Source organism: Mchenga conophoros, linkage group LG2, assembly GCF_057382185.1.
Source record: "Mchenga conophoros isolate Kocher_MC1m ecotype Shallow Benthic linkage group LG2, M_conophoros_male_GT1.1, whole genome shotgun sequence".
Lineage (NCBI taxonomy): Eukaryota > Metazoa > Chordata > Actinopteri > Cichliformes > Cichlidae > Mchenga > Mchenga conophoros.
Window position 1 is genome coordinate 28,542,475 of NC_140527.1, and position 17,353 is coordinate 28,559,827.

General features: G+C 42.1%; 4 protein-coding genes across 6 annotated transcripts in view; 3 read left to right on the top strand and 1 right to left on the bottom strand.

Moving 5' to 3' along the window:
• Nucleotides 1-164: 164 nt before the first annotated feature.
• On the top strand, nt 165-4,251 carry ccng1 (cyclin G1). Its single transcript, XM_085292364.1, has 6 exons — nt 165-378; nt 1,276-1,539; nt 1,627-1,880; nt 2,241-2,319; nt 2,555-2,665; nt 3,086-4,251. The coding sequence occupies exons 2-6, from the start codon at nt 1,276-1,278 to the stop codon at nt 3,275-3,277; spliced, it is 900 nt and encodes a 299-aa protein (XP_085148490.1). The 5' UTR covers nt 165-378; the 3' UTR covers nt 3,278-4,251.
• nudcd2 (NudC domain containing 2) lies at nt 4,215-8,080 on the bottom strand. The gene is made up of 4 exons (XM_085292378.1): nt 7,676-8,080; nt 7,173-7,221; nt 6,757-6,908; nt 4,215-4,609 (listed from the first exon to the last, which is right to left on the bottom strand). The coding sequence occupies exons 1-4, from the start codon at nt 7,862-7,864 to the stop codon at nt 4,526-4,528; spliced, it is 474 nt and encodes a 157-aa protein (XP_085148504.1). The 5' UTR covers nt 7,865-8,080; the 3' UTR covers nt 4,215-4,525.
• A 24-nt stretch (nt 8,081-8,104) lies between these two features.
• Nucleotides 8,105-17,252, top strand: gabra6a (gamma-aminobutyric acid type A receptor subunit alpha6a). 2 transcript variants are annotated; one of them, XM_085292342.1, is made up of 10 exons: nt 8,105-8,577; nt 8,657-8,763; nt 8,874-8,941; nt 9,336-9,556; nt 9,687-9,769; nt 9,869-10,012; nt 10,979-11,131; nt 11,214-11,464; nt 13,775-14,019; nt 16,008-17,252. In XM_085292342.1, the coding sequence occupies exons 1-10, from the start codon at nt 8,531-8,533 to the stop codon at nt 16,024-16,026; spliced, it is 1,338 nt and encodes a 445-aa protein (XP_085148468.1). In that variant the 5' UTR covers nt 8,105-8,530; the 3' UTR covers nt 16,027-17,252. The 2 variants fall into 2 exon arrangements, with proteins under 2 accessions (XP_085148468.1, XP_085148477.1); XM_085292351.1 differs by lacking the exon at nt 13,775-14,019.
• gabrb2a (gamma-aminobutyric acid type A receptor subunit beta2a) overlaps nt 17,103-17,353 on the top strand; it is a 33,251-nt gene continuing 33,000 nt past the window's right edge. For both annotated transcript variants that reach the window (XM_085292245.1, XM_085292253.1), the window contains exon 1: nt 17,103-17,306. In XM_085292245.1, coding sequence (XP_085148371.1) covers nt 17,233-17,306 — 74 coding nt within the window. In that variant the 5' untranslated portion in view covers nt 17,103-17,232. The remainder of the gene's footprint in view (nt 17,307-17,353) is intronic.

Genomic DNA, 17,353 nt, shown 5'->3' on the forward strand with positions numbered 1-17,353 from the left:
TCTGACGTGCGATTGGCCCTAATGCATGAATGGGGTGGACCTTGTATGTGACTAGCTAGTTAAATATCCAACTAAAATGTAGAGCTGGTAACGTCACTTGTTGAGGACCAATAGAAAATCGGCATGGTTGGTCATGGGCTTGGTTTTATGCCTGTTTTAACGCCTTAACTGTCCTTTTCCCCATCGCCTTACGCCAAGGGTAGGGGGGTGTGCATAGGCAGAAACTAACCTATGCTTAAAACTTTCTTTAGTGAAAGTTCATACTTACACTTTTGTGTGTTTTATTTCTCCATTCACCCGCTTATTTGAAGCGCGTGGATTTTTTTTTCACCTGCTCTTTTTTTTTTTTAAATACAAAAAGCAACGTAACTGTTTAAGGTAAGTAAACCCATTTTCCTTATATGATATATATATATTTTTTTATCTAGTGGTGTTCGTGGCTCTAAACAGTAAATGATGTGTTGCTATCAGCCAAAAAAATGCTACTAGTTTTAGAAATGGATTTTTAGCTAGCGTTAGCTTTGATTGCTAAACAGTTTACGTCGTCAACAAAGAGTAGTTTGTCATTTTCTGGTTTCTCTAATAAAGTATGAAGTTTAACTTACATAGTACTTACAGACTTATGTTGTTGTTTCACTCTTATCTTTATTGTTTAAACTGTGTACTGTCACTTTGGTTTGCTGTGCCATGCTTTGCGTTAGCTCTCCTTTGGTGTGTATGGCAGGGACATGTCTCGACATGACGCCGGTCCTTGCCCTGACATACACAAGGCCTGCTGCTGTGATACGGCTACATGTGGACTCACAAACTAGCACTAAAGCTGTGGAACTCGTGTTTTACACACTTTTAGTAGCAGAAATGTCGCTTTAACTAAAAACGGAGAAACTTTTTGAAGCATATCCCTGTTCTGTGTTCGTCTCATTTCGCCTCCTGTTTATATACAGTCATTGCTCCTGTCCAGTCCAGTCCAGTTTAGTCCAGTTCAGTGACGGGCATGTGTTAGCGGAAGGCTTGTTGCAGGATCTTGTTAGTAAACTACGCTCACTGCATTTGTTTAACCATTTTTGTTTCGGACTAGATGTCCTTTAAATACACCAGTCTAATATTTCAATTACGTAGCAGACAGAGCCTTGCCTTATTAAAGAGACTAAGATGTTTATCAGAGTTATGTTAATACTTTATACACAGTTTATGGTCACACAGTTAATTCCAGTGTATCTTTTGTTTGTTTGTTTTTTTACTGTATCACTAAGTTTTATTTTCATGTCTGTGCAGATGATTGACACAGTAACAGGCCCTGTGGCACAGCCCTTTGCAGCCCAGCTGAAGGCCCTGATTGATCTGGAGGGCCGATACCAACCAAAGCTGAGTGGCTTGAGGTTCATTGAAAGCGCCCAGGACAATGGCCTCAGGATGACTTCCCGACTCAGGGAGCTGGAGGTGAAGGACCTGCTTTCACTGACCAGGTTCTTCGGTTTCAGTTCAGAGAGCTTCTCGCTGGCTGTCAGTTTGCTGGACCGATTTCTGTCTGTCATGAAGGTTTGTAAATGCAGTACATTTTGCTTACTTTCTTAAAATCGTAGCAGTTGTTCCGTTCTCCAATATCCATTTCCCCATCTCCTACAGATTCAGCCAAAGCACCTTCCTTGTGTCGGTCTGTGCTGCTTTTACATCGCTGTGAAGTCCACAGAAGAAGAGAAGAACGTGCCTCTGGCCAATGACCTGATTCGCATCAGTCAGAATCGCTTTACAGTGTCTGACATGATGAGGATGGAGAAGATCATCATGGAGAAGCTCTACTGGAAGGTGAAGGCCCCCACGGCCCTGCGCTTTCTCCGCGTCTTTCACAGCCACGTCCTGGAGCAGCTCGACGCTGAGAGGTAAGGACAGACGGTCACACCAACCTGCAGGGCTGAGCTATGACTCAACGAGATTATATTTACTCTACTAAAATGTGTCTTCTCATATTTGGTTTGAAAGCTAACACTAACCAAAAATATATATATATTTTTTAGCCAACAGGCACAGTCCTTTTTGAAATCGTGTAGACTTTTAGACATGTGACAGGGTGTTAGAAAACAAATATGCAAGTCCCCCCCCCCTTTTCAAATGTTACCTTTTTAAAAAAAAAAAAAAAAAAAAAAATAGAAATCCTTTTGGTTGGCTTTTTTATCACTATTTATGTAAGCTGTACTTCACATTCAGTTTGCTTTGACACTAAAAGCATTTTTTCCCTTTAGCATGAAAATCCTGAGCCTTGAGAGACTGGAGGCGCAGCTGAAAGCCTGTCACTGCTCATTTGTCTTCTCCAAAATAAAGGTAAGCCAAAACAACTACTCTCTCCACATTGAAAATAATGACTTATTTCAATGCTTTTCTGCGCTTTTCATTAAAAATCAGACTGCTTTTGTCTTGTACACTTCTCGTTTGTTGTTGTATCTCAGGTATAATGTAGGTCATCTGTGTCGATTTGTTTTTAAATGTTATCATAGTTTCTACTTTTTTTTTCTTTTTCTTTTTTTTAACAAGAGACTTTGTTTGTGTTTCTGTGCAGCCATCTCTGCTTGCCCTGGCTCTCCTGTGTTTTGAGGCCCATGATGAACATGACCCAGAGTACCTTGACAAAATATCTGAGGCCTTGAGCAATCTGCAGCAGCAGCTAAATGTAAGTCCAGCTCTGAGCCTTTTGCTTTAAAGAATATATACGAGCAGTTCAAACTAATCCTTATTTTAAACTGGGCCTCAGAAGACACAAGCCCTTTATGCCAACGTTCTTCTGATTGGTTGCCCCTAGCAGGCAGAAGGTTTAAACAACAGGTCAGTGGGACTTGTGTGCTCATGGCTACACCCGTGTGCCTTATTAGGAATAGGTCCATCTTATCAACATACAGGTCAGAGTAGGAAAAACTATCAAAATGAGCCTTTGCTCAACTCAAACCAAAATGGCTCGTTTTTAACATTATTGCATATTAGTGTTTTTGTCACAGTTAATATAAGGTGGTGATCCATGCAGTGTAGCTTAATGAATTTTAATGCTTCTTGCCAAGTGTTAAGCAGAGAAAGATGCGACTCCTCTTTCCTGCAGATCAAAGACGGGGATCTGGTTTGCATGCGGGAGCTAGTTGGAAAATGCTTGGCTGAGTACGCCACCACTAAGTGCTGCAGGCCAAACGTCCAGAGACTTCGCTGGACTATTTCAGGAAGAACTGCACGTCAGCTGAAGCACAGCTACTACAAGATCACTCACCTTCCCACCATACCTGAGTCAGCTTGTTAAAACCTGGGCGTCCAAGTGGGTGACTTGACATGGAAAGAAAAATTACAACATTACCACTGTTACATCTTTGTCCTCTGACTGGATGTAACATGCAGTATGGTCACCCACTTACAGCTCCAGCTTTATTTTCCTTAGAGACCTTCATCTGTGATGATGGATGTCTTTAAGGAAATGCCTCCCTTTTTTTTTTTTTCTTTTTTTTTTTTTTTATCCATTAAGTTTGTAATCATATGTTGATCAGACACACATTTTTCTTTCCCTATGACAAGGAGTAATTCTTCCTCAGAAAGGTTGAAGTTTTACTTTCTTGGTTGAGCCGTTTGCACAGGTGTCTAGTATGTTCTTGTTTAAATCCGTACCACGGTGTTTGGTGTTTCCCTGGAACGGGTTGCTGGTTTTAAGCTAATAAGTATAGAACCACCTAGGTCCTCAGTCCACCATGTGGAAGAGGAGGGAGAGGGATTTTGTGAACAGCAAAAAAATGGAACCAAAAGATCGGGCCCAAAGTCCTTCACTCCCACCCTAGGTTGCTAAGCTGTCCTGAATGCACACTCCTACCCAAGGTGATGATTTTTTTTTTTTTTGTTAAGGTGAGGGAGCTCTGGTTTGTACCAGGGAAATGAAGCTAGTGATGATCCTGTTATCTACAGCTCATCAGTGTTTGAGATGAAACGTTACCAACGGTTACAGATGAGTTGTTTTCACCAACTCTTAATTTGTGGACACCGTGTGAAGCGCCACAAATATACTGAGTTAAGTTGTTAGTTTTTTAGAGAGCACTCAGAAAACCCCAAAAAAGGTCATTGCAGTGGAAATTCAGGTTGAAATTTATATCGCATTTTCTGTGCCAGTTTCCCTGTTTAGTTTGATTTTAGTGACAAAACAAAATGTGGTCTCAAATTCAAAATGACTGAATACACCATCTGATTAACCTATGTATTTGTACCTTTCAATAAAACTTTATTGAAAAGCTATTGCTGAGTGCACTTTGTTTTTATTAAAACATGTCAGAAAATTCTCATAACGAGAGTTATCAACTTCCTTTGTAGAGCCTTCCCACTCCCCACATCTGGTTTGCACAAAATCAGTCCTTTGAGGACGAGACCAATGATGTGACAGCCAGGCTTTTTAGTTCGTCTCAAGGCAAATTCTTGTCACAGTAGACCGAATGCATCCACTGTTGTTCTGCACATTGTGCATGATGGGCAGAGGTAACTCCTCAAGCATGTACTAGCATCATGGTATGGGTCACTTCTGTAAGCTGGAAAAGTCTGGACCGCCACCGGCAAAATTCCCAGAGATCTCTGCACCGCTGAAGTCAAATCCAGGATTCTAACAAAGGAAAAAAAAGAGTAAGACATACTGCTGATTGTTAATCTGTAATTAAGATTTCCTGAGGATAGATGTATCTGAGTTTAAGAAACAGATGTAAGAAGACAAACTCATCACTGAGTGCTCATCTCAACAATTTCCAGAATCACAGCAGTAACACTGCAATGAGTGTTTAATAAAGTCTAAAGACACTTATTAGGTTAGTGATAGTAAATTAGCCACAGGTGTGCACACAAATGGTTGGTAGTCTCACTGTTAGCCCTGCAACAGACTGGTGACCTGTCAGCCTCTCACACAATATCAGCGGAGAGACTTCAGCTCATCCTGATTTGTAAATTAAAATTTAATTTAAATAGTTAAGAAGATGAACTGATGGATGGATTTCTTGATAAAGGGCTTTGAGGTTGAAAGCAATGCCTTCATTAACTTAACAGATCATCACCTTTAAAACATTCTCAGGAATGAGCTCTGACAGCCAGACTTTCAGAACCCCTTACAGGTTTCATTACGCAAAATATGTAATATGTTAAAAGTCAGTGACTCACACTGCCACATAATTGCAAGTTAGTAATGTCGCACATTACATCAGAAATCTCTATTGTAATGAGGAAGACATTTTCCAATCTTTCCTTCAAGCTGAAGTGTTACTGATAATCCTACAACTCAAAGAGCATGTCAGCTGCATTTCTGAGAATTAAGGTGGCATGGTTATTTTTTTTCTCTTTAGCCTACCCAGAAATGACCATCACAGAGTTCCCTTGATTATTTCCCTTCATTATTTATGGATTTGCTTCATTTATAAGAAAAACCGATTTATCACAACCTGGGGACTGAGTTATTATTAATGGATTGGGAATGAAAACAGTCAGATGTCTATATTTCAACAATCCAAAACATACTCTCATTACACCTGTCCAACTGCATATCTAATCAGCCAATCACATGGCAGCAACTTAATACAGTTAGCCATACACACATGGTCAAGATGATGTGCTGAAGTTCAAACTGAGCATCAGACCGAGGAGAATAAAGGTCATTTAAGTAACTTTTTTGGAATATTTATATTTCAGAAACTGCTCATCTCACAGCAATTTCCCCACAGACCCACCTGTGGGGTTTATGGAGAATGGTTTGAAAAAGAGAAAATATCCAGTTATTGGCAGCTCTGTAAGAAAAAATATATCGTTGATAGTGGAGGTCAGAGGAGACTGCCCTGACTGCTTCAAGCTGCAGGTAGCAGGAGCTTCAATAACTCAGTTACTACTTGTTACAACCAAGATGTAGAAAAGAGTTTCTCTGGAAACACAACATGCTGAAACTCAAAGCAGATAAACTACAACAGCAGAAGACCCATCCTGTCAGCTAAGAACAGGAAACTGATGCTACAATTCAAGCGGGCTCAAATTGGACAATAGTCTCAATCTCTGCTGCAACATTTGGATGGATCCACGTGGCCCTGTATCAAAAGTTCAGACTGCTGGTGGTGGTGATGGTCTAATGATACTGGAGCTAGGCTGTGGTGTTTAAATTATGCTCAACTTGTACTAATGAGCCCACAGACCAAAACCTGAGTATTTTTGCTGACCATGTCAATCCTGTCATGACCACAGCGTACCCATCTTCTCATGGCTGTTTCCATTAAGATAACACACCATGTCACAAATCTCAAATCAATCAATCTCGAAGCGGTGTCTTGAACATGACAGTGGTCTCAAATGGCCTCCACGGTCACCAGATCTCAATCCATTAGAGTACCTCTGGGATGTGGCAGAATTGGAAATTCACATCATGAATGCTGACAAGTCTGCAGCGACTGTGTGACGCTATTATGTCAACATAGAACAAAATCTCAGAGGAATATTTCCAGCACCTTGTTGAATCTGTGCCATTAAGAATTGAAGCAGCTCTGAAGGCAAAATGAGCTCCAAACCCAGGCAGTTGTAAGATGTGTACCTAATGAAGTGACCAGTAAGTGTATGTAAAGCCTTTAAAAGTTTCCTTTTTAGAAGGTGGTCCTAACCTGGCTGAAAAAGTAGCAGCTGTGCAGTAGAAGAAATGTATTAGGATTACATGCGTACAATATACAACAGTCATTAGGATGTACAGTAGAGTCAACAGTGCTACAGAGGTCAGCGAATCAAACTCACCTCTCGCTGAAACCTCTCCAGAGTGAGTTTTCTCTGCATCTGGTCTTGGACCCAAGCATTCGCACAATACTCCCCCTCCAGCAGCGAGGACCAGCAGTTCCCTGCTTCTCTGTTGGTCTTCATCAGAATGATCCGGATAAGACATTTATCCTCTGAGGAAATGATCAGCAAAGCAAACAATGCATTAAGCTGGCTCTCATTAAAGTCTAATTTAGTAATGTCTCCTTTCTATTTGACCATTTCTAATTCAACAATGACATAATACAAAGGGTGAACATAAAGCCCCCAGTAACTTAACATAAGTAACATAAAGACATGAATGGATGAATATCACAACACAGCCAGTCAACAGCAATCGTTAGAGTTATAAGGATAGTTATTAATTCCCTTAATATTTCTGTGAGTGTGTCACTTACCTAGTGTCCATGTGGCCTCATCTGATACAGTTGTTCCAAATAGCTTTCCCTGGCAAAAGAATACAATAAAATAAAAAATGAATAATATCAGTTTTATTCATATCAGCACACCTGGACCTGTTCTTGGAAGAGTTAAAAGACCTGCACATGACCAGAACAGGTCTAGCTGCGTTACAGCACAATACAGTGAAGTTACATACTCTTTACGTACACACAACAGCCCGACTGATTTCATTGTACGGTATCAAAATAGGCGACACTGCTGATTAACTGTGACGTGGACTTTTAGGTCCAACTGTGATAAGTATGACGGAAAGGGGCTACATGAATGGTCTTACAAGGCTGGATTGGGTTTACTGGTTAGTTCAGTCACTGGGTAAAAGAGGGTGAGAGTGGGGTGGAGCTGGAGGATAAACCAGGAATCGCATTATCTTACTTTCTGCAAATAAAGATCACAGCATGCAGGTTATTCTCGGGACCTGGGAGTCACTTTGGTGCCCTACCTTGAATATTTCCTTTCCCTTGACCAACAGCTCGATGTCTCTGGACCCCAGGTGACACTTGACCTCTTTAGCAGTGGTCCCGTGAGGCACGTTGACTTCAATGAAGACCTCATCCATGGTCTGGTACCAAGAGCCCCATGGCGTCTTGCAGGGGACGACACCGCTCCTCTCCTCGAAGTGTACCGACATGCTACGGCTGCACGCCGGCTCACGGGTCGGCTAACCTCCGCTGACCAGCTTCCAGCGTGAAACCGAGCAGGTCGAAGATACGCTGGAGGCTTGCTGTGCGGTTAACTGTTACAGTTGCCTATATGTTTTGTTTTTAACTTTAAAGGTCTGTTTTTAAGTTGGTGTATTTTACCTCTCCCTGTGGTGTTTTCCCCTCACAAGCTCCAACTTTCTTCTTCTTCTCAGTCTCGGTGTCATTTCCGGTTGTGAAAATCACGGAAGCTGCAGCGCCATCTACTGCCTGATAGGATGAACCAGTAATTAGAAAACCTTGCTCCTATGAGACACACCATAGACTCTTTAGCTAGGATTTTTCTTTCTTTTTAATGTTACTGAAATGTCACGTGTTGTATTTATTTCCTGTTTTTAATGCTCCTATTTTAACTATTATTAGTTAGTTATTTTAACTAAATAAAGCAACTAAATCCGGAGTTTTTCTAAAAATGGAGTGGATTTTCTAATCTGTTAATTAGATTACACTCCCTGCCTCGTTGTTTCCTGCGTCCATATGCATACCTACTGGTAACTTTAGCGACACATAAGCAGAAATCCTGCTCTGAAGTGGCTCTTTTTTCTTTTTCTTTTTTTTAATTTTATGAACTTGTGAAACCTGATTCAAAACCTAGGATGGCCGTCCCTTCATTAACTTTAGCTGCTTTTATCTGCTGGATGAGGTAAGTCCTGTCTGTGGAGTTAAACGTGGAGCAGAAAGCAGTGATCGTGCGAGTTTAAGGTTTGATTTTCTCTCTGCAGTCTAGGTAATGTATGGGGAAATGAAAAGATATACTCAGACAACATCACTCGCATTCTGGACAGACTTCTAGATGGTTATGACAACAGACTGCGACCCGGTTCTGGGGGTAATTTAAACTTTATGTCCTAATACCTTGCTCCTTCGAGATAAAGACATTATGCAACAGCACTTTTTGTGCTCTTAGGTACATTTTGCTTTTGTTAAATAATGTTGCAGGCGGTGTCACCGAGGTGAAGACAGACATCTTTGTCACCAGCTTTGGACCTGTTTCAGATGTTGAAATGGTAAGATAGTACTTCTGTCAGGAAGTGTGTATGTGCTGACTGTGGGAGATAATAGTGCTTCAGTGACCAGCCTTATGGGCACTCTGCCATGAGACCATCTAATGAGCTTTAATCTGTTTGACCAGCCCTATAACTCCGTTATTGATGGCCTCTAAATCAATATGACAACATGTCAGAGAGCGAGGATCGCTGAGTGGATTGATTAATGATTATCCGGGATGAGTGGCATCCATCACTGCCTCATCGTCTCCCCTCACCTTTCACTCTGTATTGAAATGTCACCTCGGTCTTGTGCGTGCTGATGAATGGACGAAGATAGAAATTTCATTCTTGAATCTGGGATTGTAGTTGTGGGGTTTTTTTGTATCAAAACAATATTACGTTTGTGCCTCAGGAGTACACCATGGACATGTTTTTCCGCCAGATGTGGGTTGATGAGAGGCTGAAATTCGAGGGCCCCATTGAAATCCTGCGGCTGAATAACCTCATGGTGGACAAAATCTGGACGCCAGACACTTTCTTCAGAAACTCCAAGAAGTCCATTTCTCATAACATGACCACACCCAACAAGCTCTTCCGCATCATGCAGAACGGGACTGTCCTTTACACCATGAGGTGATTTTTCACAGTGAACGTGTAGTTTTGTTCTTTGTTTTTTTTTTGTTTGTTGGAGCAGATCATTTTTGCTAAACACAAGACCAAATCAGAACATTTATCAGAGACTGATCCCAGCTCCTGCTTTCAGGCTCACAATCAGTGCAGAGTGTCCAATGAGCCTGATGGATTTCCCTATGGACGGCCACTCCTGTCCTCTGCGGTTTGGAAGCTGTGAGTATTTCAGACCAACGCTAGCATCCAGGAATATCCAGATTGATAAATATGACCAAACCTTGAGCATGTTGATGTGATATTTTCTTCCTGTTTTAGATGCATACACCAGCAGTGAAATTATATTTACCTGGAGGAAGGGACCAATAGCTTCCGTCGACTGTCCCAAAGAGTCAATGAGTCTTCTGCAGTACGATCTTGTCGGACAGACTTTGTCCAGGGAGATATTCAAATCAAACACAGGTAATGCAAAATAAAAAAACAAATCTATTTTCATAAGCAGCCTATTATGGCCGTAGCCACATATACAAGCATAATTAAAAGATCCACAAGTGTTTATTAATGTTTGAGTAGAAAGGGGTCAAATGAGTGTCTGCAAGCCCTGCACTAGTGTCCATTACTCCCCGCAGGAGGACGATATATAAAAGCAAAGACTTCCTTGAGCCACCATCTAAGATGCTTAAGTGGTTAGGCCCTAATGCGTACTGTGCACCTTAATAGAATAGAATAGAATAGAATAGAATAGAATAGAATAGAATAGGCCTTTATTGTCATTGTACATGTACAACAAAATTCTGGGTGCTCCACATCAACTGTGCCGGAATAAAATATAAATAGTAAACCGCTTAAAAACCATGTAGAACCCCAGTGGATGCTCAGGCGGGGTGGGGGGTGAGTTTTATGTGTGTGCATTTTCTCTTTTTACCAGGAGAAAGCCTCCCTGCTGTGAATCCAGCACATTCCTCGAATGGAGCAGAAAAGGATGAGGCAGGCTCCAAAATGTAGCGATGATACACATTTAAGAAACACAGAGTGAGACAGAGGACGTCTAAATAAGTGTGTGTGAGCGTGCATGATGCAGCACGTTTTCGGTCTGTGAATGTCTGCATGCATGTGTTCAGACAGAGCAGGGCAGCAAACACATAGTGGCACTGCATGCTCTCCGCCAGCCCCCACCTCACTGGCTCCTTCCCCCTCTTCCTCTTTCCTTCCTTCCTTTTTTTTGTCCCACTGTCTTCTCTCCTCTCTTCCTATCTCCTCTTTCTTTTGCTCCCTTAGACTTAGCAACCTGTTCCTGTCCTGGCAGCATCAACAACTGGTTCTTTCAGCTGCTATTCCCTTTTGAAGGGCAAGCAAGGGCATCTGTTCTGTGCGACCACGCTCTGTCCCTCACACTCGCTGTCTTCTCACGTGCTGTTTATCTTGCAGGTCACTACTCTGTGCAGGTGGTCTATTTTCACCTCCAGAGGAAGCTGGGCTACTACCTCATACAGACCTACATCCCTCTTATCATGGTTGTCGTACTGTCACAAGTCTCTTTTTGGATCAACAAAGAGTCTGTTCCTGCACGCACAGTTGCTGGTATGCCCCCTCTTCCCTCATGCCCAGTTTGATCTAATCTCCCTCTGCATGTGTGATTCATGAATACTCTGCTGCCCTTCAGGCATCACCACAGTGCTGACCATGACCACCTTAAGCATCAGTGCCCGCCAGTCTCTACCTAAAGTAGCCTATGCCACGGCAATGGATTGGTTCATTGCTGTGTGTTTTGCCTTTGTGGCATCAGCTCTCGTCGAATTTGCGGCAGTGAACTACTTCGCCACCTTGCAGGCCCACCGTCTGAAGAAGAAGGCAGCCAGACAGGAGAAGCTTGAGGTCCTGGCCACCGGCAGCGATGATGATGACACAGTTTCGGTAAGCAGTTTTCATATTAAAATGTAGAAAAGCTGTATATAACTTCTTTAAAGGGGAACCCTACTGATCTTTCCACCAGAGGGCCTGATAAATGACTCAAAAATGAGCAAATTTCATTGGGGTGAGAACAGAATGAATCCTCTTTAGCCAGCTCCTCAGCTCTGTGGGATAATGGTTACAAGCGACATTTACTGTTAAGAGCCAGTGTGGCTGGGGTTTACTGTGGGTAATGCAGTCACCAGATAGTGTTAAGAAAGATGAATGTAAAGAAGCCATTTCTGAATCTGAACCACCTATTTCGATGCGTTTTAAAAGTCACTGTCAAGCACTAATGCTTAAATGTTTGGGGTCAATTAGAAATGTCTTGCTTTTAAAAGAAAACTACTTTTTACATTAAATCGATCAGAAATAACAAAAACTGATAAATGGAATTATTAATCATGATTTTTAATGCATATGTGGGTGGCATATCCAGCAATCGCGACACTAATGGCACTTTCATCATCTAATGCAAGTTTATAATGCTGAAAACATTACACTCACACTAATACAAGCGACGACACATTTAGTGAGTGAGTGTGTGAGAATTCAGCCCCTGTGCTTACACTGTAGTTTTAAAAACCCCACATTTTTGTAGAACAGTCATTATTCTTGATGTGAGAAATGAAGGCTATTCATGTGGGACCCTGACATAAAACCTCTGGTGTGTACTACTTCCTACACAGAACAGGATCGCGGTTTCTAACCTGAAAAAAAAGAGAAGTGGAGATCTGAGCAGCCGAGTCTTTAGTCTGAGAAACGAACACCTCACAGGTCCTCAACTGGCAGCTTCATTAAAGTGCCAGATTGTAGTGGTTGGAAAGAGAGTAGTACACTCCTTTGTGTGAATTTTCTTTTGGGCACAATTTCTTGTGTGGTATAATCTTCATTCACTTGGAAAAAGACCAAATTTATTTTTTCAGTTTGATTGTGAGACTCTAATCAACTCCACAGGGGCTCAAGGTCCAGACAGTCCTCAGTGGAGTTATCGTAAATGAGAAAAATTCTTTTTAGTGATAAATCAACCTTTACATTGGATAAACATAAAACAGGTAACATAAAATGTCAACAGAACAAACAGGCTTTTATAGATATTCCAATAAAATCATTAAATCAAGGATTTATAGTTCTAATTCCATCAGTTATTAATTGTTATATTAGAACAATTTGCTTTTCTTTCAAAACCATGGACATTACGGAGTAACCGTAATGCTGAGAGGTAGTGTAAGTCTCACAGTGGTGTAATGGAGCAATTCTAAATATGTAGTTTAGATTAACCTGATCTTTTAAGAGATAATCCATTTTTTCAGCAAAGCAATAAAGCAAAACTGTATACTGTATGTTTTAAAGGCTATATCTGGGAATGCACTTAGTCATTTTGTTACTAAGGAGGGATATGTTGCCAAGATGCAGTGAGTTTCCAGTTATGAACATGGAGACTTGTATACCCTATAGGCTACATCTTTATAGCCAGTTTCATGAGTTGACTGGATAAGTGTTGTCTTAAAAATTTTTTTTTATAGGAACACAATGCTCAGTTACATCATCTTTTCCGCAGTGTATTTACAGCGCTAATAATGGCGAATCTTTAGGTACAGAGCCTCTGAGTCTCTAGTTGATGCAGTGATGTTAGTGACGAGGAGACAGTCAGCAGCTGCAGAAGCAGAAAAAAGAAACCATGTCACACACACGGCTCTTTTTCTATGCATTTCCAAGTAGTCCCCCTGCCTCTTTCGCTCTTCTCACTTAGGGCACACCATGCATTAAAAAGTAATATGGGCTGTTGTGTACTCTCATCTCTGGGCTAGCTATATACTGTCTGCTTTATGCTAATACAGTAAGCCACCCCGGTGTCCTCCTGGGACCTGCCTCACGTGTAGATCTCATGGTTAGATGCTCGCTTTAAAAATAGCTTCAGTGTGAGAACAGAGAGCAGCTCCAGCACTCCTCCCCGTGTGATCTCACAGCCATCATATATGCATCCTCAAAACTTCCTGCTGCTTCCTATAGAAATGTAGAGATGCATGCCATGGTGAGAACGCTCCTGTGGAAACAAACCCGGCTTGCAGCCTTGCATACACGACACTAACATGTTAGCATGTGTTCCCATTTATAAATTTGGAGGTTAAAAATCTGCCCCATCTCTCTTTTTTTCTTTTTTTTTTTTACATCCACCCCCTCCCTTTCAGTGATTACCACAAAACCAACACTTACCTCATTTTACCTCTTTTCGCTTTTCCACAAAATCATTCCTGCTACTCCCCCCATCAGTCGGACAGCAGCCCCCGGGAAGGCCTGAAGAGGAGAAACCACTCAGTGAGCCGCAGTGAGCCAGGAGATATTCCCCATCTGCCCATTTTTCTCCAGCAGGGCTCAGCCATTCCCCAAATCCCACAGCTGGCCGGCACCAGCCCTATTGATGCGTATGCCCGCATCCTCTTCCCCCTTTCCTTTGCTCTCTTCAACTTAATTTACTGGTATATCTATCTGGTCAAGGACACAATGGAGAAGCCCAGGTAAACATCCTGTTCTTAATTACACTGGTACATCTATTTTTGTCTATTTGTTATGTCTAATAGGGCAAAGGCAAAGTGTATAGAAGTCCAGACATTTAAAAGGTAAGTAATCATCAATAATTCGTGGAAAAAAACAAGGTGGAAACGAAATGCGTGATGCCAAGCATGAGCTTATTCATCTGTGCTAGAGAGCTCCATTTTGGTCCAGACACCACTAAGCACAAAACTAAGACACATCTGAGTACATCTGCTAAAGGCTGCACTTTTATTTCAGTACATCAGAGAGGAAATGGGCACCACTGGCTTTTGCCCTAACATGATAAATACATTTTCCAGTTCAACAAAGAGTTTCTCTTCTTTCCTTTTCACGCTGCTTAAAATAACAGGTATAAATAAAAGACATTGATTTAAATTAGACCACAGTCCCCTTCAAGATGGTCTCCTTGAGCAGCCCTGCATCGTTCCTAGTGTTCCTGCTATTTATGGAGCTCAATATTCAAGTTCTAACCTTCATTTTGTGGATAATTACAAGCGACAGGAGTTTTTAAGCAGATGACTCCACAGAGCGCAGCCAGGGCTTTCACAGGGTTGGATCACAATGTCCTGAGAGGTCTGAGGGAGAACATGCGCCGTTGTGCTAACAGAGGATTCAAAATGCAGGGGTTTTAGCCACAAGACACAATCTGCACTCACTCTACCCCAAAATGAAATTTTACTTCAACAGTGCACCTTAACAGACTCACACATGCCAAAGGGTTTGGACAGGACATCTGATCTGGGGAGCAATCTAAACATAGCGGGGGACATAAAAGTGGTGCAGTGCTGCACAAGTAGACTGTGGGTTTGCTGTTTTGAATATATTCGTAAAGATTATCCAGACAAGATAACCTTATGAAAAAGACACAACCTTTCAAATGTATTTCTCCTTGTTTACATCTCAATGTAAATGGTTAAATCCTACCTTCTGAGTCATGCTGAAAGCAGTGAAAATGGCTGATATAGAGCTGGAGGGTATCCAGTATTCTGCAGATGAAGTTAAAAACATCTTACGGTAAACAAAAAAAACAAAAAAACGTGTACACGCATACTTAGTCCGTGTCTCAAAAAGCCACAATCCTGTCTTGCTAATATAATAGTTTCAGTGGAACCATAACTACCCACAGTTTTTGTCAAACACTCATCTAGGCAGTAAAGACATCAATAATTTCTAATGCTGAAACAGCCCCGGGAGCTGTAGGCGAAAAAGGAAAAGAAAAAAAAAGGAAAAGGAGAATGATGTTAGGTGGCGTTGCTGCTGCATTGATGCCAGCGCTGAGGCTTTTATCATCATCATCATAGATTTACAATACAACAACAGGCTGGACTCTCAGCTAACTTGAGAGGAAAGTAAGCATCACGCTCTGGTTTCTTTTAAGTACGGTTTACCTGAGGGAGGGTGGCTGTGTTAGTGACAACAAACCTAAGTTTACTTTGTGCATCAACCACACGAACAAGCTTCTCTTCTTCACTTTCCCACCTATAAGTGAGCCGCTTATAGAGCGCAAAGCTCCATGTCCAAGAAGGAAAAAGAGAGGTACAGTACAAAAAGACAGAGAGAGGCTGAAGGAGAGATGGTGGGGGAGAGATCTGTTATGTAACACTGGGGAGTGCAAATCTGCTCATCATGCTTCTCATGTTCCTGTCAGAGAATTTTTATGGTTGTTTTGTTTATAACGTTCTGCAGAATAATGAGAGAGACAAGATGGAGAGCATGAGAGCAGCTGCATCACATCTCTCCCCCTTTATATTTTCGCCATGTCTCTCGTCTGCTACTTTTTTCTTTTTCTTTTTTTTTAAGGAGAGGACAGGGAGCATGGTAACAGTTTTGGCTGTGCAGTATACTGCAGAGAGAGCATCTCTGAATGTGGAAACAGAGAGGCTTCTGTACACTCTGCTCACCCCCCCCCCCCCCCCCCCCCCCTCCACTCTGCTGTATTCTGGTGTTGCAGGGTTATGGAGCTAGACTGAGAAGACCTGGAAAAGGGCATGTGCAGCCTGAGAGACCTTCAGCATCCAGCCGGCTTCACCTCACCCTCCTCTGCCTCAGCGAACAAGCTCTCAGCATTCACTGTGCTCTCATCTGACAGAGGAAATGAATCAGAAACTCATTTATTCTCCCGCTGCACATCTATTCATTTCACAGGCTATGACCACTGCCCACTTGTGTTCTGATCAGTAGCTGAAGAGCCGCCCTTTCACGGGCCTCGGCCACTTTAAAACCCCACCGAGGCACACATGACAACTTCTGAGACCCCCGGACCGAAGCTGACGACACACACACACGCACACACACACACACGGTATGCATGACGCCCACACACACGCACAAACCAAGAAACACATCAAAAAGATGTGGATGATATAATCTATGATGGCTTTAACTGGTGGTGATGCAACAGTGAACCAACACTTTCAGAAGCCTGCCCTCTACAGAAGCACAGCTCCCACTACAACAACATCAAAGGCAATTTAGAGGAGGCTGCATCCCTCCTTGAAGGCTCAAAAATGTACTGAAACCTGAAAAAGAAGAAGAAGAAGAAGAAGAAGACTTGTGGGCTTGTGTTTTCCACCCCACATTTCTGCTTTGGTGCTCCCCTTGCATTTCCAGAAGTACAGCAGGTCCTCTGGAAACACTGCAGGGAGGAGTACGATATATACCCATGGGTGATGGTGGTATTCTTTTCCTATTTTTGTATGTACGATGCATAAAAGATAGTTGTGTAAAGGTAGGCTCGTGTACATGTGATGGATTGATTCTGTTTTTCACCACTTAATATATCCGGTAATATGAAAACAGAGGGAATAAAGTTGTTCTTAACTTAATCTGACCATTTTAAACCCTGCAGTTTTTTCCATTCTTCGACCTTGTCAGGAAATAGACAAACTCATCTGCCGTGTAATCAGCACGAAGAATAAAAGCAGCCTAAACGAACGCGGTTGTCGGTGTTTTCACTCCTGCCACAAACGCTTGTTTCTTCATTACGCACATTCACTTGTCCCTTTAATATTTTTCTCTGCAATGGAAACTGCTCATCCACCATCATCAGTCTCCACTCTTTGATCTTGGGCTGGCTGCACGCATGCGCCCCTCATTGGCTCCTCTGCACTGTCTGGAGTAAGTTGGATGTGCGCTCCCCTCACTCGCATCCCGAAGGCGCCTCAAAAACTGTTGCGATGGGGAGGATCAGGAAAAACCACTTTGGGATTTTGACTTTTTCTTTACTAGTGACTTTTGTGTGGGCTCAAAGGTAATCTCGTTTTTTGCGTCTGTGTGTCTTGCATGCGATTTTAGCTC

What these genes read in the sequence shown, in the direction of transcription:
- ccng1 (XM_085292364.1), top strand. Translation starts at nt 1,276, where the DNA reads ATGATTGACACAGTAACAGGCCCTGTGGCACAGCCCTTTGCAGCCCAG. An exon ending in GATTTCTGTCTGTCATGAAG is followed by an intron (nt 1,540 to 1,626) that starts GTTTGTAAATGC and finishes CATCTCCTACAG; the next exon opens with ATTCAGCCAAAGCACCTTCC. An exon ending in ATCTGCAGCAGCAGCTAAAT is followed by an intron (nt 2,666 to 3,085) that starts GTAAGTCCAGCT and finishes TCTTTCCTGCAG; the next exon opens with ATCAAAGACGGGGATCTGGT.
- nudcd2 (XM_085292378.1), bottom strand. Translation starts at nt 7,864, where the DNA reads ATGTCGGTACACTTCGAGGAGAGGAGCGGTGTCGTCCCCTGCAAGACG. An exon ending in AGGGAAAGGAAATATTCAAG is followed by an intron (nt 7,222 to 7,675) that starts GTAGGGCACCAA and finishes TTCTTTTGCCAG; the next exon opens with GGAAAGCTATTTGGAACAAC. An exon ending in TGAGGCCACATGGACACTAG is followed by an intron (nt 6,909 to 7,172) that starts GTAAGTGACACA and finishes TCATTTCCTCAG; the next exon opens with AGGATAAATGTCTTATCCGG.
- gabra6a (XM_085292342.1), top strand. Translation starts at nt 8,531, where the DNA reads ATGGCCGTCCCTTCATTAACTTTAGCTGCTTTTATCTGCTGGATGAG. An exon ending in ACTGCGACCCGGTTCTGGGG is followed by an intron (nt 8,764 to 8,873) that starts GTAATTTAAACT and finishes ATAATGTTGCAG; the next exon opens with GCGGTGTCACCGAGGTGAAG. An exon ending in CTGTTTCAGATGTTGAAATG is followed by an intron (nt 8,942 to 9,335) that starts GTAAGATAGTAC and finishes TTTGTGCCTCAG; the next exon opens with GAGTACACCATGGACATGTT.